The 23,424-nt window shown below is 46.0% G+C and overlaps 1 protein-coding gene across 1 annotated transcript in view; it reads right to left on the bottom strand.

Moving 5' to 3' along the window:
• ERP44 (endoplasmic reticulum protein 44) overlaps positions 1-23,424 on the bottom strand; it is a 552,790-nt gene that overhangs the window by 248,550 nt on the left and 280,816 nt on the right. Inside the window, exon 8 of the mRNA XM_078687681.1 lies at positions 22,553-22,669. Coding sequence (XP_078543807.1) covers positions 22,553-22,669 — 117 coding nt within the window. The remainder of the gene's footprint in view (positions 1-22,552; positions 22,670-23,424) is intronic.

Here is a 23,424-nt window from a genome sequence, read left to right as displayed (position 1 = left end):
GGCAATTAACATTTTATTTTTGAGGCATGTGTGCCTCAAGATTCACACATTGTGAATAGACTGTAAAGCAGTCCTCCCCCAACGTGTGGGCAAGCCTGTGGGTGTTGCAATTGTTTGGAAAAGTGTACATGGCGCTTCCTGGACAACATTAGCTTGTTGGCTTAGTAGAACATCCACATAGTAGTGTTTAGTAAAAGTGTGTGGTGTAGGCCAGGTAGCTGCTTTACACATGTCAGCTATTGGGATGTTCGCCGGGAAGGCCTTCAAGGCTCCTTTGTTCAGAGTAGAGTACCCTCTAGGAGCAGCAGGTAAAGTCCTTTTAGCTGTAGAATAATATGTCTGTATTCATTTAATATATATATATATATATATATATATATATATATATATATATATATATATATATATATATATATATATATATATATATATATGCCACAACGATCACCATCTTCTCAATAATCCAAGGCCACAGCGGGGTACTTGTTTGGAGGCTTTTAATACACGGAGAGAAGCAGGATAATGCATTTCGGCTCACAGGTCTTCATCAGACGCTGCTCTATTGTGAGGCGCCCCCCTCCTCCCTCCTTTGTAGCTTGTTGAGGCCCTCCCACTCGTAGGAGATCAGGTGATCCAGTTGCCATAGGAGTCAGCAGTTTAATGTACAACTACCGTTCCCAGAGTGCATCAGGTGAGATCATCTGGCAACCGGATTGAATGTTGTTTAAGTTTGATAGTGCCAAACAAAGGAGGGGCCATGTAGTGGCTGGCGGCCCTCTTCTTTCGGTGTTAAAAAGTCCCCTCGGGTCCCCAACGTCCAAAAAGCATATAAGCATATAAGCATATATATATATACATATACATATACATATATATATATATATCCAGGCTCCGGTTACACAAAAAAAAACGAGTCACTCTCGGAAGCGGGTGCTGTCACGCGTTGGTGTCCGCGTGTAATATCAAAGCTCCAATTTCCTAGTAATGCCCAGCCGGGTTAAGGAAAAGACAGCACTCACGGGTACAGCAGCATATCAGCAAAGGGTTTATTCAGAACAAACGCGTTTCAGGAACAAAATCCCTTCGTCAGTGTTCACATCGGAAAACGCTGTGCGGCGCCATTATGTGTGTTTGCAAAACTTAATGAAAACAAACAATGGACTACAGCACAGGCGCCATATTACGCGCCATCTTTAAATATGTTATCATTAAACAAACATCAAAGGAAAAGACATTTGGGCTATAAGCATCATAATTCCAGCCGTGTATCGGCAAACGAAAATCCATTCATTTCTTGTTGTGATCTACAGGACAGAATATGTCCAAGCTAAAAACAAGAACAAACGTAATGCAACATTGCACAACATCCCCATGAAAACCTCATTAAAGGATAATCATGGGAACATAAATCTTGCCGTGGATCGGCAATTGCAGCCATGTGTTGGCTGCTGACTATTTGGAATTTATAACCCATACAATTTCCATATGATGCAATTCATTCAAATCTTGGCGCGGCTTTTACCCAACAGACCCATTCTATTAATCACTGTTATATACCAGTCCAAATCTTGTATCAAATGAAGCACATTTATACTGGTATCTATTCTTCAACATAAGTGAGATGCCAGTTCTTCCCCCATATTAAGGCCCCTTGGAGCCCTTGTCTCTAGATCGACAATGTATCGAGATTCTAATCTCCTGAGTGTTTGCAATCTATTGCCTCCCCTCGGGTTCTCACTAACGTGATCCAGGCAAAAGTATCTTAGGAGATTCCTGTCACTATTGTGCTTGATGGAGAAGTGACGGGCCACCGGGTAAGAAAAATCCTTATTTACGATGGCCCTCATATGTTCAAGCACCCTCAATTTGACAGGATTAATGGTACTTCCAACATATCTTAAAAGGCAAGGACACATCAGACAGTAGACCGCATGGTCAGTATGGTAGGACATAAATTTGTTGATTTTCTTGCCACCTCTACAGCCTGTAACTTCATATGTTAGTGTTCTCTTGCTGGCTGAGCAGGCTTTGCATTTTCCGCAAGGGAAAAAGCCTTTAGCGTCCTTCAAAGTCCCTATTTGTTTTTCCAGTGGCGGCAAATAACTATGGACCATCTGATCACGTAGTGACCTTGCCCTCTTGAATGTAATTAATGGCCCCTCGGGGATGTCAGGCCCTACTATCAAATCAGATTTGAGGATGTGCCAATGTTTGGACATGATGGATCTCAGTTTAAAAGAATTCGCAGCATAAGGTGTAATCATGTGTAATTTTCCATCTGATGTGGGGCGAGTTTTTTTTTGACAAAAAGTGTTGTACGGGGTAGTTTCCTGACTTTACTCAATGTGTCCTGAAGGAGTTGCAAACTATATCCTCTCATCAGGAATCTCTCTGTGCTCTCAATTGTTCCCATGATTATTCTTTAATGAGGTTTTCATGGGGATGTTGTGCAATGTTGCATTACGTTTGTTCTTGTTTTTAGCTTGGACATATTCTGTCCTGTAGATCACAACAAGAAATGAATGAATTTTCGTTTGCCGATACACGGCTGGAATTATGGTGCTTATAGCCCAAATGTCTTTTCCTTTGATGTTTGTTTAATGATAACATATTTAAAGATGGCGCGTAATATGGCGCCTGTGCTGTAGTCCATTGTTTGTTTTCATTAAGTTTTGCAAACACACATAATGGCGCCGCACAGCGTTTTCCGATGTGAACACCGACGAAGGGATTTTGTTCCTGAAACGCGTTTGTTCTGAATATACCCTTTGCTGATATGCTGCTGTACCCGTGAGTGCTGTCTTTTCCTTAACCCGGCTGGGCATTACTAGGAAATTGGAGCTTTGAGATAAATATATATATATATATATATATATATATATATATGTATATATATATATATATATATATATATATATATATATGTGTGTATATATTATAGCCTTTCGTTTATGGGGTTGGGAGAAAAGCAACAAAGCGTTGCTGAGATTTTCTAAAAGTTTTAGTCCCATCAATGCGGTATATGAGGTGTCCGACATCTAAAGCATGGGGAGCCTGCTGCACAACAAAGTCTGGTTGTCGGAAAAAGATTGATTGAGGTGGAAGTGAGATACTATCTTTGGCAGAAATATGGAGTTGGTGCAAAGGACAACCCTGTCCCTATGTATTTGGAGAAGGGTTCATCTAGGGTGAATGCCTGAAGCTCACTGGCATGCCAGAGTGATGTAATAACTAAAAATGCAACTTTCCGAGAGAGAAAGTGAATGGGGCATGTGTGAAGGAGCGTAAATGGAGGACCCATGATTCATGTGAGTACAATGTTAAGATTCCATGATGGTGCGGATGGGGGCCCTGTGGTGGAATCACTCTTTTGAGACCTTCCATTAAGGCCTTAATTACTTGTATTTTGAAAATAGAGGCGTGTTGCCTATTTTAAAGATAGACAGCTACTGCGGCTAGATGCAACCGTATGGAGGTGAAGGCTAGGCAAGAAATAAGTAAGTGAAGCAAATAATAGACCAAGTTTGTACTGTAGCTGGAAATGGGTCAATTTGTTTGGAATGGCAAACGTTTTCCATTTGGCCATGTAGCATACATGAGTGGTAGTCTGTGGGCTTCCTGGACGATGGTCATGCACTGAGGGGGAAGATCAAGGTGTACAAATTCAATGACCTCAGGAGCCAGATCGCTATGTTGAGAAACCTGGGATCCCGAAGCCTGATTTCTCCATGGTTCAGGATGATAAGGTGCTTTGACTGTTAGTGAGCCTCTATTGCAAGAAGAGAAAGGGTGAGAAGGGTTGTGAACCAGGGCTGGCGTCCCCATGTGGGAGCTAAGAGGATGTCCGTGAAAGACATTTGTGTAAGCCACCGAACCACAAATGCAAGAAGAGGGAGAGGAGGAAAAGCGTAGGCAAATATCCCTTACCAATTCATCCATAGTGCATTGTCTCTGGACTGTGGAAACCTGGAGGCAAAGTTAGGGCATTTGGTGTTCTCCACGGTTGCAAACAGATCTATTTGACAGAACCCCCGTTTGCTAAAGTAACAGAGGAGGACTTGCAGGTGGAGTTCCCACCTATGGACTTGTAGCTGCATCCTGCTGAGGTCGGCAATAATGTTGTTCATCCCCGTAGGGTACTCCAATACTCCCCCCCCCCCCCTCCCCCAGCATCGTTTTTGAAGGGAGTACATTGCGGTCATATTGTTCGTGTGGACAAGGACAATCTTTCCAGCTAAGCGAGGCATAAAGGGTGTCAATGGCGAACAGCTAGAAGCTCCAAGTAGATGATACAGAGACCCGAGTATTTAATCTCCCACAGGCCTTGCACGGTCAGATCCTGTAACCCAACCTGTGAGTGATGCGGCTGTTGTAACAATGGTCTCTGTAGTACAGGGTAATGGAAAGGCCGCCCCAGCAAGAGGTTGTTGGTATTCCACCCCTACAGAGAGTGATGAGTGTGGTGGCCTATCAACACTAGATCGTTCCCATGAGCCTCTGTCAGAGACCACTGCTGTGCTTAACATTCCTACAACGGACGCATGCGAAGCCTTGAATGAGGTACTATGGCTATGCAGGAGACCATCATACCTAAAAGACGCATGACCTTCCTGACTGTTAGCTACTGATTTGGTAGGAACAAGGGAAGCAGTCCTTGAAAGGACTGTATCCTTGCAGAACTAGGATAGGCAAAGCCTACTTATGTGTTGAGAATAGATCTTAGGTAGGGTTGGATCTCTAGGGGTTGTAGGTGTGATTAGCTGGCGCTGATGGAGAAGCCTAGGCGATAAAGCAGTTCTATTATGAATTGAGCGTGGTTTAAGCACTGTTGACGGGAGGTAGCTTTGATGAGTCAATTGTCCAGATTAGGCAAGACATGGACACCCTGTCTGCGCAGGTGAGTAGCTACCACCACAGGGCACTTGGTGAATATCCGAGGTGCAGCAGTGACCTCAAAGGGGTCGACTTTAACTGGTGGTGCCTTAGGTCTATCAGAAACCATATTGGCGATGTGTTGGGTATTTTGGAATGTGGAGACAGCCGTCCTTTAGACCTAGTGCAGCCATAAAGTCGCTTTGCTGGAAAAGCAGCATGACATCTTGAAGGGCTACCATGTGGAAGTGTTCTGAAAGGATGTATTTATTTAGGAGCCTGATGTCTAGAATGGGCATGAGGGACCCATACTTTTTAGGTATGAGGAAGTATAGTAAGGACATTCCGGTACCCTGCTGATGGCTGTGGACAGGTTCTACATCCCCTTTGAGGAGGGCTTTGACCTAGTTTTTGAGCAGCATCTGATGATCCGTTGATAGCCTGTGTTTGCGAGGTGCAATGATGGGAGGTGTGTAAGTGAGCGCCAGACAATAGCCATGCTGGATAATATCTAACACCCACTGGTCTGAGGTGACTGTTTGCAATTTTAGCAAGACAGTTTTCAGCTGCCCCCAGACTGGTCAGGAGTAGAAGAGGGAAGTCGGGGTTTTGTGGCAGGCGTAGCTCCATTTAGGGAACTACCCTTGCCTCTGGAGTTGTCCATGTAGGACACTAAAATAATCCCTCGGAGAGGACTGCTGGCCATGGGTGCGCTAAGAGGTGAAGGTATTAGAGATGGTGGTCTTTGAATGTGTTTGAAATGAGCTTGCCCTCCGATACAGATTCTTGGAACCATTTACTGTGGTCCTCACGGAGGTATTGGAGAAGGTCCTCCAATTTCGTCCCAGTGGGCATGGTCATACCTTGCCAGGAGGCCCGCAGAATTTGCCAGTGGTTGGCTGATTGCACTGCTACTGTTTCCACACAGCAATACATTTGCTCTCCTTTACTGGTGGCAGGGTATCGCAGCTGGCCTGGAAGTTTGCTCGTTTACGGGCAGAGGTGATGACCAGAGATTCTGGTGGAAGTTGACCACAAACATAATTCGGGACAGATGGAGAGGCCTTATATTTTTGAGCCACCCTGGGTGTTAATTCCCTAGCTCTGACAAGGTCTTCAAAAATGTCTGGGATGTGACAAAGTATGCCCTAGAGCATTGAGAGATATTAGGTGGAGAGGTGCATGCAGGAAAGTGTTTTAAAAAGGAAGCACTCCTGTAAGTGCTACTTGTGAAGTTTAACCTGATGAAAGGCAACAAGCCCTTCCGATGAGTTCTTGGTGTGACGTAGTCTCGTCAGGAGGGGAGGGTCTGGCAAGGTAAAGATCAGGGTCTGTATACCCTGGTGGTTCTACGTCATAGGAGTACCATGGGTCATCCTAAAGAGGAGTATAAAATGTGTTCTCCCTCCCACTATGCCCACCTTGTGTCCGCATGTGGACATCCCTGGGATGTAATGTCAAATGGTTCCCCTAGAGAATGAGGTGGGGAGGGCATGGGCAAAGGGCGGGGAATATGAGGTGGTGGTGCAAGAGGTAAGGGGCTGGTGGCCTTATTTGCCTTCTTGCGTATTTTTGCAGCAACTGGAGTGTCCAAGGCTCCCTGAAATGATAGCTGTCATTTTGACAATGGAGCGGCAGAGGCCAAAAGGCAGGCAAGGATGCAGCCCATTTGAGGGTGTTTGATGACATTTTTACTTCGAATCAAGCTGTTGCTGTAGTTTATGAAGGATGGGCTCAACTGTTATGCTGGAGTCAGGCTTGGACATCGACTTCGAAGTCTTCGGGTCCGAAAGAGTCTTGTTTCTGTGCCAATGTTGAGCTCAGTGCTGAAATGGATGAATTTGAGCACTTGGCTCGCAAGGCATCCTCAGCACGGAGCTGGGCAGGGCACCCAAAGCATTTCAGTGCCTACAAAAAGGAAGCAGCGGTCCGAAAGCCTCTATCTGGTGTCCCAGAGGGGCTGCCTGCTTTTTAGCAGATGGTGTCTAGAGGGAAGTAGTGCCATACTCACAGTCTGCTGAGTAGGTCCTCAATCTCAAGGTCAAACTCCAAGCCGGAACCTGAGCTGCCTTAAATGGAGAAGGACTCTTCATTGGATGGCTGTGGATGTTTGGAACTGAAAAAGTCTGGTGTTTCTTCCATGCTCCTCCATGACATCTCAAAACAACATGCGCGACGGTTGCAAAGAGTTTTCTTGGAGTGGAACGCATCGCAGTCAGCCTCACTGTGTTCGGGCGACAGGCACAAAGTACAGACCTGATGTAAGTCAGTCTGAGGGTATTTGGCGTGGCGGCGAGGACAATAACAAAAGGGTATTTGGTCCATCACGGTCGAGACACACTCAAGAGATGCCATGTAGACGAGTGTAGGCCCAGATGGGCGAGGTCCAGGAGGGGCCACGATCGATATGGATACGGCTCAATTGAAATATTCGAACGTCGAAACGCAAGGGACCTAGAGAAAGGTGACTCGAGACAATAAAAATAGAGTGGACCCAAAAAAAGCACCGCAAAGGGTGTCAAACCGGAGCACTCGTCTTAAGCTGATGGCAGAAAGAAAATCTAACAATGGAGTCGATGCCCAAGCACATTATCAACAAAGGGAGGCATAACTACCTCGTGACTCAGAAGACTTCTTCAAAGAAAAACAACCTGCACATACCTGGACCCACCACTAAATGGCAGGAGTATGCAGAGCGTATGTATCTACAGCCACACATGCCTCAAACATGCCTCTTCTTGTTCTCTTTCTTCACAGCTTTGAAATCGTTGGTGGGACTGTTGGTAGCAGCAGAACACTGTGTATAAAGAACTGAGAGAAGACTGTAGTGGTCCTACGCAAACAGTCACCCAGTATGCAGTCAAATTTAAACAGCTGGAGTATCAAAGGGCTTCTTTGCCCAGGGCAACATCCACAAGTGCCACCAAGCCCAGCTGCTTAGCTCTGCCTGTCACAACACTCTGCTGTGTTCTAAAAGCAAATCGCAAACAGCACTTGTAGGCTGCGGAATACTGCCCAGGTTCACATAAGAGATTTCACTGTCCACACCACTTGGATTTTGTGGGGAGGAGTCCATCACGCCACTGGGTTTGCTTAAAGATGGCTGAGTGTGGGCCGCCTGTAACAGATCCACCACCTTGATCTCTAGGTCTGTGATGAGTAACAGGGCCGAAGTGGAAGAACAATCGTCTCTTGCACACCCTCGGCCCATACGAACCTTCTCCTGAGCTTTCAGGCACCAAGAAGTGTCTATTGCAAGTGTTAGGAATCGGGAGCAGTCCTCTTTTAGTGACCACGCCCTGTTGACACATGACTAGCCGGGGGTAGTATAAAGGTCAGTCCTACCTTGATGTCGGGGCTTGTTATTGCTCACCTGTGGGTTCCTGTTGCTGTTAGCTGTGTTCTTGACCTGGTGGTATCGATTTTCACGGGCTCGTGAGAATTTTATTTAATTGTTTGATCCCTTTTTTGGTTTCAATACCCTTTTTTGTACTCTGGCCCTTTTATCCTTTCCTGGTCCCGTAGGTTCTTTATCCCTGTTTAGCGAGTTAGTTAGTTAGCCTTTCTTGCCCCTCCCCGCTTTTGTTTTGGTCCCGTTTTTTGTTTTTAGTACATCCTGGTCAGTGATGTACTTCGTTGTCCTGAGTTTTCGGGATATCTTTCCCTTTCCCTCAGGGATCGGCACTTGATTCAGCTCCATGTCCTTGTAAGGCGGAAATGACGTTTTGGGTCATTCCGCGAGTGCAACACTAATCTCGGTTGCATTCATCGTACTTCCCCGTCCTATTGCCCTAGTGTTCCTGTTTCGGTTTCCACGCTGTTATTGACGCGTGAGTGGTTTTTTTTTTTGTCCTTTTGGTATTTTTTCCCCACTATACATACCCGTGAGACACCTTACTTTACTTATTGGTCCAGCTTGCATTCAGCTCTGAGAGACTTATCTTGGGGAAGAGCTGGCTGTCTCCACGATACAAAACCTGTGCTTCTAACCGGTAGGCCTTTATGAATGTGGGAACAGGACATGGTCACTGATGTTGGGTTTCTAGGTAGGGCATGTATTATGAAGTGTGTGTTCTTTGTGTTTCTGTAGGTGCAGACGCGTGGAGGAGGAGCGGTGTGATCTTCGCTCTATAGGGGTGGTAGACTTGGTGTCTCCCCGTAATCCACCCCCTTTTCTGGGTCATCAGTCTACTCATTTAAATACTTCTTGTGAGTGGCTGGTGAGTTGGGGAAGTGGTGGGTACATACTTCGTTCCTGCAGTGTGCGGGCTGAGTGGGAACCTAACAGCAAGAAGCACCGCTGGAACTCAGAGAACAGTTGCTTGGGAGCAGGGCTAGCCCTGCTTCTGCAAGATTAGACTTTTGACTCAAGACTTCAGATAACAGTCTGGTTGGCAAATGTAATGGTGCGGTTACCAGTGAATGTGTCACCTATGTTGGAATCTTTGCTTTCATTTTCATGGAAAGAAAATAATAAAAGGAAAAAGTCACTGAATACAAGCATATTTCAATATCTCAGATTTCACATGTCAAAGTATCATGTATAATGCCATAAAGTATAAACTGTTATTTGAATTGTATTCCTGGCCATATGTCTTATATTAATTAATTACTATGTTTATGGCCTTTCATTGCATCTTATTTCACTGGAATTCTAGAGTAAGATCTCTGAAATCTACTTTAATGTAGCACAACATCCAATCACTTTCACAGTATAGTTCAAGGGTTTTTTAGTCCCTGAACTACCATGTCTGTGCTTTGTGAGTTATCATTTGATATGTTTTCAAGTGACAAATACGCCCTTTAGTGATCCCCACATATAGTGTGTTTTGTTGTTAAAAGTGCAGTAAAGATATCTGCCCCATCACTGCAGAATGCAACACCTTGTAGTCAATTCTATATCTTAGGTAGCAGACCTTTCTGACAGCCTTGGGTTATTCTACATTTGGCTGATATTAGCAAAATGGATGCACATCTTCTTGAATGTACCTTAAAGTCAACTACATATCCGAGTAATGTGATCATCAGAGCCATTTCAAATTGTGCATGTGCATTGATTAGGTATGCTTTGCAGGTTTGGTTCCTGTGCATTGGAGGAGGCGAGATCACGTGAGCGGAGCAGAAACCGGAGCAGAAGCAGGAGTAGCGAGCATTTTGCTCCGTAGCGGGTGCAGGTGCCGCAAGGCCCAGCAGGGCAGTACTTGTACTAGCTCCAAGGCCCCCCCCTGCATAATAGAAGAGTCTCGTCGCAGGCAGGTAGCCACCGCGGTAAGCGGCAAGCGTGGCTGCCATTAGCAGGTGGCCGCAGTGAGAGCGAGCCCTCAGCTGTGTTACGAAGGCTGCCCGATTAGATCGGGTGCAGCATGTGACCCCGTCCTGTGTGTTACACTTGCTTTCTCTTTGCCACCCCTTTGCCTGCTCCCTGCTGGAAAAGCCATATGAACAATTGTTACTTACCCGTAAACAGGTGGTTCTCCAGAATTGGTGTCTTTCATAGATTCACATGCTTGAATATTCCCCGTCGTCGAAGTGGGAGTCCCACGGTAAACAAAATAGCAATAATGCTAAAGATATATATATATATATATGAAAAAACATAATACATATAACGGAGAGGAAATACAACTGAAAACCTCAAAAACGATTCCTACATAGGAATGCATGGTAAAGAGAAAAACTATTAGTAACACATTAGTGTCATTATGTTAGTCCACATTACAGCCAATCAGGCGCTAGCACCCTCTAGAACCTTCTCCACAGAAGCTCAAGCCCTCAGATTTTCGTAGCACCAACGTGACCAAGAGTGTATGAGGAGAAGAGAGCCTCTGAGGGGAGGAGGGTGGGTCGCATGTGATTCTATGAAAGACACCAATACTGGAGAACCACCTGTTTACCGGTAAGTAACAATTGTACTTCTCCAGTATTAGGGGTGTCTTTCATAGATTCACATGCTTGACTAGAATAGAAAGCAGTAACCTCCGAAAGCTGAGATTGCAACGCACATATGGCAAGCAAGACAGTAATAATAATAATACAGTCATGTAAAACATCATAGCAATCGCAGCAAAAAGAGCAAGGAGGGGGGAACAGAGGCTCACCTTAATGGAAAAGATGGCGAAGCACTGCCTGTCCCACAGCGGTATCCACTTCATTGATGGCATCCAAACAGTAATGCTTGGTGAAGGTGTGCCTACTGGACCATGTCGCTGCACGACAGATCTGATGAAGAGGCACACCAGCAAACAAGGCGGTGGATGAAGACATCTCCCTCGTAGAATGAGCCCTCACTGAAGACTGCAATGGTTTGCCAGCTTGTAAATGGCAGAAGGTAATGGCTGAAGAAAGCTAACGGGCAATTGTTGGTTTGGACACTGGATGGCCCTTACGCAGACGTCCGTAAGCAATGAACAGTTGATCGGACTTGCATAATGGAAGAAGTGTGGAGAAGTGTGGCTCACTGGTTAGAGGAGGCAGACCCTGAAGCAGAGGTTCAATTCCCGACGCGGCAGGGTCTTGAGCCCAATTATCCACGGACTCGATAATTCTCGTTTCGGTGCCTACTCGAATCACGGGTTCACACTCTGCAGCTCTGGGCATCAGCTTGCTTAATCTCCACTACGCCCCCCCCCCCCGCGGCGGGATGCCTGGCTTTCACCTTGGGGATGCCCAGTACGGGTATCTCACAGGGAAAAGCCAGTATGGGTTCCCAAGGCAAGCGCCGAGATGCCTACGGGTAATCGAGCGCTATATAAGAATGCATAATAATAATAATAATAATAATAATAATAATAATAACTTGAGGAAGGAGGCAGTTCTAGCAATGTAGAATTTAAGGCATCGTTTGATGTCCAAAGAATGTAAGCGCTGTTCCGCCGGAGAGCTTGGGTCCGGAAAGAAAGTTCGTAGGAACACAGGCTCATTTAGATGAAAATCCGTAGGCACTTTAGGTAGGAAAGAGGGGTTGGTGCGAAGTGCCACTCCGTTAGGTTTGAACTGTAGATAAGGCGGCTTGACAGTAAAAGCGTGAAGGTCGCTCACGCGACGAGAAGAAGTCAAAGCCAAAAGCAGTGCAACTTTCCAGGTGAGGAATTTGATATCCGCCTTATGGATAGGCTCAAATGGTGACTTCATAAGTTGAGATAAGACAACATTGAGGTGCCAAGATGGAGGAGGGCGCCGAACAGGTGGAACTTGCGGAAGAGCCCTTTGAAGAATTGCTTTATGATTCTGGATGAACAGAGGGAAGAACCATCATGTCAAAAATGAGATATTGCAGCTAGGAAAACTCTCAGGGTAGCATGTGAAAGTCCTGACTGAGCGAGACTTAAGAAGAAAGGAAGAAGCTGCTCCGGAGTGGAATGAATGGGGTGGACATTCGCTGCTACGCACCAATAGCAAAATCTCTTCCACTTGAGTTTGTAAGTTTTGATGGTAGACGGAGCCCTAGCCTGAGCAAGGATGTCTCTGCACTCCTGAGATATGTTCAAGTCTGCGAATTCAAGGTGCTCAGGTTCCATGCCGAAAACTGTAGCGTGGAAGGGTGCGGATGGCACACTTTGCCCCGTCCATCGTTAGGAGGTCTGGACGAGGTCGCAGAGGGATGGGCTCGCACTGGGACTGTAGAAGCAGTTCCGAAAACCATGCCTGCCTGGGCCAACGAGGTGCGATCAATATGATGAAGCAGGGCTCTCTCCGCATCTTCCAGAGCACCCACGGTACTAGCGGAATCGGTGGAAAAGCGTAAGCGAATAGATCGCACCAATCGATCAAAAGGGCATTCCCGCACGACCCTGGGTGGGGATGCCAACTTGCGTAAGACGGGCATTTCCGGTTCTCCGGTGATGCAAAGTGGTCTAAAGCTGGGTGACCCCATCGGTGGAACACAAGATCCAGAGACGGTTGGTGCAGTTCCCATTCGTGCACTGAGGAAGTGGACCTGCTCAGAGAGTCCGCCAGGATGTTGGACACGCCCGGCAGATGGACAGCTGTCAAGGTGATCTGATGTTGGAGAGCCCAATCCCAGATCAACTGGGCCAAGCGAGACAGAAGTGGAGACTTGGTTCCTCCCTGTTTGTTCACGTAGTGCATGCTGGTGGTGTTGTCTGTTTGGATAAGCACTGACTCCCCGTGAACTACAGGAAGGAACGATTTGAGCGCAAGGAAGATCGCCATCAACTCTAGCCTGTTGATATGCCACTTGCGTTGGGGCGGAGTCCACTTGCCTTTGATGGATAGGCCTTGGAGGTGAGCTCCCCACCCCTCCAAAGAGGCGTCTGTCGTGAGCGTGAGATCTGGTGCGTGAACGAGGAACGACGTTCCCGTCTCCAAATTGGTTGGCCGAGCCCACCAAAGCAAGCTTTTTCTCATGCGGGCCATGACCACGACTAGGTCGCTGAAAGACCCGGAGACCTGCCACCACTGTAAGTCCAGTTCCTCCTGAATGGGACGGGTTCGTAGTCTGCAATTTGGGATCAGTGCAATACAAGATGATGCCATTCCCAAAAATGACTTAAACATCCGAACAGAAACGGACTGTTTTCTTCGAATGAGGGAGACCAGACGAAGGATCTTCTGTCGCCGCTCCTGCGTGACGAACGCTTTTGAAAGTTTTGTGTCTAGGATTGCTCCCAAGAAGTTTCTCGTTTGCAGAGGCGCAAACTGTGACTTTTCGACGTTGATGGTCAACCCCAGGGATTGAAACACCTGCTGGCAAAGACGAGTGTCCTGACATAGTTGATGGTGGGTTTGAGACTTGAGGAGGCAATCGTCCAAATATGGAAAGATTTGAACACCCTGGAGACGCAGGTGAGCCACCACTGGGACCAGTACTTTCGTGAACACACTAGGAGCGGATCGCAGCCCGAAGGGCAGGACCTTGAACTGGTAGTGCATTTGTCCCACTTTGAAACGCAGGTACTGGCGATGTTGTTGGATAATTGGGACATGAAAGTACACGTCTTGAAGGTCTATGGTGGTCATGGATAGAAGATGCAGGATTTCCAGTAATGTCAGCATGCGGAAAGATTGGCACTTTAGGAACTGGTTGAGAGCCCTCAAATCCAGAATGGGTCGCCAATCTCCGGTCTTCTTGAGTATGAGGAAGAATCGAGAGTAAAACCCTTCTCCCCTCTGATGTTTCGGGACCACTTCGGCTGCCCCTTTTAAAACAAGAAGACAGACTTGATGGTAAAGCTCCTCGAGGTGTGGAGGAGGTGGGCCAAAAGGTGGAGTACGAGGAGGAATCTCGACAAATTCTAAGGTATGACCCCGCCGTACAATGTCCAAAACCCAGCGGTCCGAGGTGATGGAGGACCACTGAGAATAAAACAGAGAGATTCGACCTCCAACACTTTGGGGATGGCAAAAGTCATTGGCGCTTAGGAGTGGAGCCACGATAGGAGGACTTTCCCCTATAAGGTCTGGAGGGCTGCTGACGAGTCTGCTGAGTGGAGGTGTAACGCTGGTTTCCCTGATTGTAGGAGCGGTATTATTGCCCTCCTCGAAAATTGGAAGTAGTGCCGCGTCCGCACGCACCTCGAAATGACTGCTTCCGGAATTGCAACGTGCCCAAAGACTTTGCCGTATCAGTGTCTTTCTTAATTGACTCCAGTGCATCATCAATGTGGGAACCGAAGAGCGATTCACCGTCATACGGCATATCCAGTATTTTGGATTGGACTTCCTGCCGGAAAGAGGGGGATTTTAACCAACCCTGGCGTCCGAGGGCAGCTGCACTGGCAAGCAGACGGAAACCTGTATTCGCAATATCGACTGCACAGTCGATCATTTCTTCCGAAGCTCTCTGGCCATCATGAAGAATCTGCTGGGCGTCCGCCCTGGAAGCTTCCGGTAGAAGATCCATAAATGCAGAAATGTCTGACCACATCTGCCGGTCATAGCGTCCTAAAATGGCCAAGGCATTGGCAGCACGGACAGAAGTAGAAGCCATGCTTGAAAACTTGCGGCCAATAGCGTCTAGGCGTCGTCCCTCTCTATCTGGAGGTGCGGTGATTTGAGACGCTGGGTTCCGGGCTCGACGCTGTGCAGCTTGAGTGACTACTGAGTCCGGCTTAGGGTGAGAAATCAAGCATGCCGGAGAACCAGTTGGGGCCTTGTATTTTTTCTCAAGGCGCGGTATTTGAGCAGGTAACGAGTTTGGAGCTTGCATAAGTTTAATCCCTTCCTTCCAAACAAAATCGATGATTGGTAAGGTGTGGACCTGCTTATAAGGTTTGTCCTTAAAATCGTAGAGGAAACAGTCGTCCTCACGTTGCGATCTAGGCAACTTGAAACGCTGAGCCGCATTGTCCATTAGTAGATGAAAACTGGCGATATCTACAGGCGGTGATTCACCAGAGTTTCCTGGCTGAGGAGAGGGCGTCTGTGCTCTATAATCGTCCCACTCTGCCATATCCTGGTCGCCTGCATCTTCATCCGAATTGTCAGGGACCTCTCCGTCTTCACGTTCTGGGACTGTCTCATCATACGCATCGTGCGGATAAACAGTATTATGGATCCTGATAGACGTCTGAACCGGAGACGAAGTTGTAGGAGGCAAAGTTGGCGGAAGAGACGGTGGTGGCAGTGCAACAGCAGCAGGAGATGGTACGGGTGGACCCTGTGGCATTGCTGGAAAGCAACGATTGTAATCGTCCAACATATGCTGGAGATTTGAGATTAGTGTTAATGGTATCGTAGCCATAGGCACTTGGATCAACTGCTCCTCAGGTTGAGACTCTTGGTCTCCGCCATCCTCGTCAGTGTCTGAGTCTTGACCTTTTATAATCAAGTCAGAGGGGCTATGGGCTGCCCCAAACGTGTCACCCTCATTTTCAGAGTCACTCTCATGCTCGGAGATAGTGGCGAACATTGGAGAAGGTGGTTGCGGCTCTGGATCCGGTATCTGTTGGCACGGAGCCTTTTTGCGACGATGGGTGGAATCAGCTCCTGAAGTCTTCAAAGGCACCAAAGGCAATGAGGAAAATGAAACTGGTGCCACCGTCGACAGCACCGTCGACGGAACTGATTTTGCTGTCGACGAGGATGATTTTGAAGAACTCGTCATCGACGGAGTCGTCCACGGGCGATCCATCGTCGACGAAGTCGTTGACGGTGCAGTCGTCGGCGGTGTAGTCATCGACAGCACTTGCGCCGACGGTGCAGTCGTCGACGCAGGCAGAACCTCCGTAGACGGCGTCTTCGTCGACGGGGCTTTGGTCGACGGAGTCTTGGTCGACTGAGTCGTCGATGACGACGAAGATTTCTTGGAGACTTTCGTCGACTAGTATTCTTTCTTCGTCGACGAGGTGATGGGAATCGTCGACGGAACAGGCTTGGAAGGCAGAGAAACTCTTGTTGACGTGTATGCTGTAGACGAGACCGTCGTCGACGAAGTGAAAGCTGACGCCTTCGTCAGCGTCGTCGTCGAGGATGCAGTCAGTGTGGTTCTCGTCGTCGGGACGCTCGTAGACGGCCCTGTCGACGACGGAACTCTGAGAGGCGTGGAAACACCCCGAGAGGCAGAAGAAGACGCCTGAGAGCCAGGTCTCGTGGGCGTAGTGGTAGTAGGAGACGTAGGAGACACCACAGAAGCCACAGGCAGGGCCAGTTTCTGCTTCTTGAGGAAAGGAGATGGAAAGTCATGAACACTACCACGCTTAGAGGCAGAAGAAGGAACAGATTGAAAACTTTCTGCATCTGACAGGGCAGAATCTTTGTCCTTTAGACGTTGCAGCCAAAGGAGAAGACGGCCTTCTCTGTCCTTAAGAGTTTTAGTAGAAAAAGTTCTACAGAACTTGCAGCTGCCAGCCTCATGATCTGGGTATAAACAATAAATACACTTCTGGTGGGGGTCCTTTTCAAAAAGGCGCAGCTTCCCACAAGAAGAGCAAGGTCTGAACAAAGACTTCTTACTTGACATGTTGTAGAAAAGTCTGGAACTAGAAGATTAGAGATGAAAACTGAGCAGGGCTCAGGAAGACTCCCTTCACACGACGTGCAGTAGAAAATCTGAGGGCTTGAGCTTCTGAGGAGAAGGTTCTAGAGGGTGCTAGCGCCTGATTGGCTGTAATTTGGACTAACATAATGACACTAATGTGTTACAAATAGTTTTTCTCTTTACCATGCATTCCTATGTAGGAATCGTTTTTTGAGGTTTTCAGTTGTATTTCCTCTCCGTTATATGTATTATGTTTTTATATATATATATATATATATATATATATATATATATATATATATATATATATATATCTTTAGCATTATTGCTATTTTATTTACTGTGGGACTCCCACTTCGACGACGGGGAATATTCAAGCATGTGAATCTATGAAAGACACCCCTACTACTGGAGAATCCGCCCTTAACCCCTTCAGTGCTAATGACAAGGGTAACTCGTCATGGAGTTTCCATTGATTTCAATGGAAAGTCAATGGGAAGAGGGGGATGTACCTTAGCAGCCAAGTGGTTAAAGAGCACAACCGCCCCAGTTTAAAAGGAAGCACTCTAGTAATAACAGAAGTAAACCATAAGTGCAAGTGAAATTATGCCTATGCAAGTTGTGGTTTGAGAATGTTATTTCTTCCACTTTGATCACAGCACATTCTTACCGACTGGAGGAGGGCTGCACGCGTTACGTTGAGTCACCGTGTAGAGACTTACAGTGCTGTACTGAGTGCTCAGTTTGGGGCAAGTGGTGTCCGCGGGGGACAGAGACGTGGACACTTTGGAGAGGACAGAGACTCTTTGGAGAGGAGCTGGCAAGAGATCATCTTAGCCATAGCCCTATCTCAGCTCTATTACATCTACAACTACAAGCGTAAACCTGGCCTTGGCCTAAGCTTCAGCCCGCTAGTTGAAGGCTGGTCTTCGACTCTCTGGAAGACACAGCAAGGCACAGTGCAGCAGGAAGGAGGAAGGCATCAGTGGCGACAGAGTGAGAGCGGAGAGCTGAGAGTTGGAGATTCCACATCCAGTTTGAAGATAGTGGACGGACGAGTGGAGAGCGGTACAAAGAGCGAAGGGCTTGACGTGGTCGAAAAGTCAAAGCGCGCTAATTGGATTGGATAGGAGTCAGCCAGGCAGGCACCTAAGCCCGTAAACCCGTGCAAGATGACCTAGAGAAAATTACACTCTGGCGCATGCTCTCCTCTTCTCCAAGTCAATCCCATAAATTGAGAAGATCACTTAGTGGCACCAGACAATTACAGCAACTTTGCTATAAATCCCATGCTGTCATTACTGGCTTTTTCAGAAAGATACCCCGGATTTCTCCCGAGGTGGCAGCAGTGGTCAAAGTAGGCCAGACCTACAATTTCCATACTGCAACGTCTTCCTTGATACCCCTCGCGGAAGAACAGGGAACCCTTGTAGTCTTGCGGGGTGCAAGGTGCAGTCTTATGAAGGGACCCAGGCCTGGGCTCAGATCTCTGAAAGAGTGTAGGACGGTCCTAGGGGGCAACCAATTGATGTTCACCCCTGTGCACTTTTGGACTTTGATCCCCTTGTTATTCAGCAGTCAGCCAATCACTTCATTAAATGAGTCAAAGCAGTCAAGGAAAGATTGTATGACTGAGGCTTTACAGGTTGTCTAACCAGAGGGGAGGCCCCCATAAGGAATCACACGAGGACGGCGGTGTGGATGATCACCTAGGCGATAATCCCATGGTGGAGAAGGCAATGTTATATGAAGTGCCAACGTCAGGGGAGACTTAACACTCCTAGACATTGATATAGAAGCTCAAACAAGGGACTGGGGAGACCCTCTTGACTTTATGCATAAGGATGATCAGTTAAAAAGCGGACCTAGGGAAAAAAACATTCCAATTTTAAGCTCCTCTCCTAGGCGTCATTCTATGCCTTTCTTATATTGTAGCACAAGTCATTTGATTGGTACTTCTATGGAGTCTGCCCATGAGGTATTTTTGCCTGGCTCACAACCGAAATGAGGAAAATGAGAGAGATGGTGTGCCCTCAGAATATCTTGTTTGTATTGATAAAATCTTAAATTCTATATTGTCTTTATTAGATAAATCTACATTGAGCTCTGATCACATACTGGAAATGATTTCTGTAATACTATTTGAAGTTCAAAAGGCCAATAAGTCTGACACTACTAAGCCTACTCCTACGATTCACCCCCAGATGGGAGAACGGCCAAACGATAGACCAGTACCACATGTTCACTCGGGAGACTCGAGAGACGCCTCCGTACAGGCAGGAACCCCTCATTTCCAGTTGCCCCCCATGGTTCCTTTGTGCAATCTCGAAAAGGAAGAGTTTTGTTTAAGTACACTATTCGAGGATGCAGAAAAGAGCCCCCCACCGGAGCAGTCCACCATGAAAATCTTCCCTCTGTTTAAGAAGGGTAGAATGGAGTGCGCCTGAGAAGTCAGAAAATCAGGGGACAAACCAAGCAGGTAAGGAGGGTGGGAGGGGAGGTTCTAATCTCTCCCACCACTCAGGTACACTCCCCTATAGGCACCCAGGTACACTCCTCTATACTGCCAGGGAAGGGAGGACTGAAAGTAGGTAAGAGGGACAGCCCAGTACTAAATCAAAAGGAGAAAAACATGAAAAAGAAACATGAAAAAATGAGACTATTCTCTAAACGAAAAGCGTAAAAATTGCATTTTTTACCCAGATCTTGTAAAGCCAGCGCACTACCCATTTAATGATGGAGAAGGAAGGCCCCAAGTCTCCGTTAGCAGATGGCAACCCAAGAGATCCCACCAGAGTGCCCATGGTACCAGCTGGGAGATTAGGGGACTCTGGACCAGTGGTACCCCCATCAACCCGGTTGTCGCAGTCTCTCCAGGCAATCCATTCTCCCTTGCCTAATGAGATAGTTGATCAAATGGGAGGGGAAATGCGAATTGGTTATGGGGTATCCTTGCTACAGCCAGGGTCTGGGGTAATTGATTCCAGGGTGGATGGTAACTTAGAGGGAGGGCCCCAACTTCCAATTATTACACAGGCTGGGATGAATACAACACACACTGGAACCACATCTTCTTTCAATAGAAATGTTGAGGCACCAACTTCCAATATTGTCCCATACTTGAACATTCAACCACATGGTGGCACACAAGCGATCAGCCTCACCAATAGGGCCCCTCTTTAGATCGCCTGGAGGGAAGCTCCAAATAAATCTAGTAATGTACAGACCAGCTTATCTCCTATTGGGGATTTTACCTGGCTTTCATAATGAATCCACTCCGGTAAACAGAGGATTCATACATTAAAGCGGATAGCAAGCACGGGTATTCTAAATGTGTTGATTAATGTACAAGACACTCTTCCTTATTCTAGGGCCACTTTTGGCTCCTTGATAGTGGCCGATCTGGTCTTGCAGAACTGTGAGCATTTGTTAAAAAAAGAGGGCTCAACATAACATCCGTTATAGAACATGATGAATATCAAACTGTGGGCTCTAAATCTCATCATCTGAAAGCTCCAAGAGCTATTAATTCAGTGGTGCTAGATGCATTGGGTCCTGATACGGAGTTCTCTGTGGTAAAGATATAGTGGTCTCCGTGGACAGGAGGGGACCCACAATACATTTTCTGTCCGGTAAGCCAGTTGCCTTTCAGACTCCGGACATAGAAGATTAATCCGCCCAGTGGAGCTGGGTTGCAAGAGCTCTGAATAACACTTATCCGAAAGTAGCACAGAATGCTCCGTTGAGGGAGCCGAGGTGGCCTACTCTTGTCCTGGAATATGGCCGGCCTGGGAACCAACAAAACGAAACTGAACATCTTGAAAAATATGAACCCTTTAATCATATGCTTACAAGTAACGTGGTCCTCGTTCAAGTGGGTTTGTCTGAAGGTTTTAAGGGCAGCTCTGGAGTTGTGGCACAGGGCAATGCTCAGTTGAAGGATAGGTTATTACTCAGATTTGGCTCCTGTTTGGGACTCGCCCGTAACTCCGGAATGTCTGAGAGATACCTTAGAATTAGCAATAAAGAGGGCGGGAATTACCACCTGGATGGAATTGGCAGACACTGGAGTACATCCGTGGGAATATTTGAGAGCAAAGATAGGGATTGAACCAAAAGGTTTTCTGCCACCCCTCAAACATTTGAATATGTGTGAAGCTGGAATGTTGGGGAGATTCTGGCAGGTTCACCTCCTTCCTTGTGGCAAACTTGGATATCCCTCCTTTTGATCATTTTTTGAGTGCACTTTTTTCTTTTATTCAGGATATAGCTATTAGGGAAGAGTGCCCCCTAGTGACAATAGTGGGGGACCTAAATGCCAAAATCTCGAACTCTGCATCGGCGATTTATGCCAACACTGACAAAGATTAAATATGGCACATTCCAGAGATTTTATTACCAGATAAAATAAAATACAGACAAACGGGGGTTCCTCCTGCTTGATAGCATCAGAAGTCTAGATCTTGTTATTCTAAATGGGAGAGGGCCAGCGGACAAAATAGCACGTTTTACTTTTCACTCATCACACTCAGAGCCTCTTAGACTATGTGATTGTTTCCTATCAAATGTTTGGGGCTTGTGATAATTTCTTTGTCCTCCCGTCGGTATTGAGCGACCAAAGCATAATGGGTATGACAGTGGATTTTGATTTACCCATATTGGATACAGGGAATATTTGACAGGGCATGGCTACTTAAAAAAAAAAAAAAGCCAATGGTCGATCCTTTTGGACGCAAAAAAATATTTCTGAAGTAGGCTCGATTGTGAAGAAAGTTTATGTAGAAAAGCACGGTCTTGCTCACACCAATATTATACACTTCTTTGAGGCCCAAATGGAGGAGATATGCGATTTAAGTTCTATATCTACTGGAACTCGTCTATCTAAACAGGGTACGTCCCCTTTGATCCCTTTAAATCAAACAGTACAAAAAGGGCCAATTTATTTCTTTAGTACATATGAATATTATTAATAACACAATTTATATAGTAAAACACCTAAAATACAACACAATGCATCAGTTCAACATAATTAAAAACAATACAATTCATCAAATCAGGACATAACATCTTATGACACTTTTACCACAGAGAACCATAAAAATAGGAAAAAGAACAATGATAGACAGTACACTCTGTCTTTTAGCTCAACAATTTCCTAGGAATAATTTTAGCGAGATTTGCCTGGATACATATACTCTATTTTGTATCTACAGGTCCAACTTGTCCTCGGGATAATGTACAGAAATGCGTCAACGCGTTTCGATTGGTATCTGATTATTCCATCTTTATCAAAACAGTCATTATGTTGGAAGTATCCCGTGACCTGAAGAAGTCACAGGATACTTCCCACATGTGACGAAACACGTGTTGGCCGGTTGCTTTTCAATGTTTGATTCAATAAATACATTTATATAACATACTGGTGTCGACCAAAGACATTAATTAAATACGAGACATAACCACTGTGGTTATAGCCTCATCACTTGTACCCAGGACTGCACTTCCAAATTCATATCACTGTTTGAACTGGAAAGGCAACATTTTCCTAATCCACTCCCAGTAATCAAAGACCAATATGAAGTACATGTACAGCTTTTTGTGCAGGTTATCAGCGGTTAAAAACCACTGAAATGATAATTTAGCAAACAATACATAGTCACTACCGCTGATACAATCTCTCTTGGAAGAAAACAGAACTGTGATGCTTAAAATAGACCCAAACATATCCTGCTTCAGTCCTACCTCTCCATTTTCAAATGTTATCTCCCGAACAAGAGGAACACATTTATCTTGTGTCCAAGCATAGGTCAAGTCAAAATTGGTTAGAGAACCCAAGTAGACCATATCTGGGGCGTTTTCCTAAAAGTAAATAAGAATTACCAATCAGTTTGCTTACAGTTCTATCACACTACAACATTTCACCAAATATTGACATAAAACAGAATTAAAGATTTCTGTATCGTCACAACTGAGTCCCAGTAATAAATGTAGGAGGAATTAAAGGATTGCTGGTATTATAATCAGAGTACTTATGATTACATAGCTCCAGTATGTGAGCATATTTTAACTGTTTTTGACAACACAGTATTACTGGAGGCAAAATTGTTCAAATAACCCAACAACCTATTAGGGAATGTATTTGTCATATAAAATCTCTATCATACCCTAACCTAAATATGTGCGTTTTAGAAGCTCAAAGGCATACTGGCTGTTTGAAACAAGTGATTCAATTCTACAAGTTACTCACCTTCAGCAACACTTTCTGATAGAGACTATCTAACCAGATTCCTCACAGTTTGAATATTCCCCAGGCATCTAACTGGATCTCGGAACTGTTTAACAGTACCTCTGTGCAAGTAGGTAAGTGCTGGGCGGCTTCAGACTGGTGCAGTTCTGCTCTGAAAAGGAGATGTGGAGCCTGTATAGGCGTCACTCCCCCACAATTAAAACATTTGTTTTCGAGGCTGGCCATGCCCCCAGATGCAGAGCCCAAATATCAATTTGATTGTGAGTGTGAGCAGATTCCTAGACTTGTGAAATCTTTAATGGGTTGAGTCCAAACACTGAACAGGGAGGATCGGTGAGCAATCTGTAGACAGATCGAGTTTCTACAA

The sequence above is a fragment of the Lissotriton helveticus genome, chromosome 4_1, assembly GCF_964261635.1.
Source record: "Lissotriton helveticus chromosome 4_1, aLisHel1.1, whole genome shotgun sequence".
Classification (NCBI taxonomy): domain Eukaryota; kingdom Metazoa; phylum Chordata; class Amphibia; order Caudata; family Salamandridae; genus Lissotriton; species Lissotriton helveticus.
Note: the sequence above shows the minus strand (reverse complement) of the source record. Positions and strands in the feature narration are given on the sequence as shown.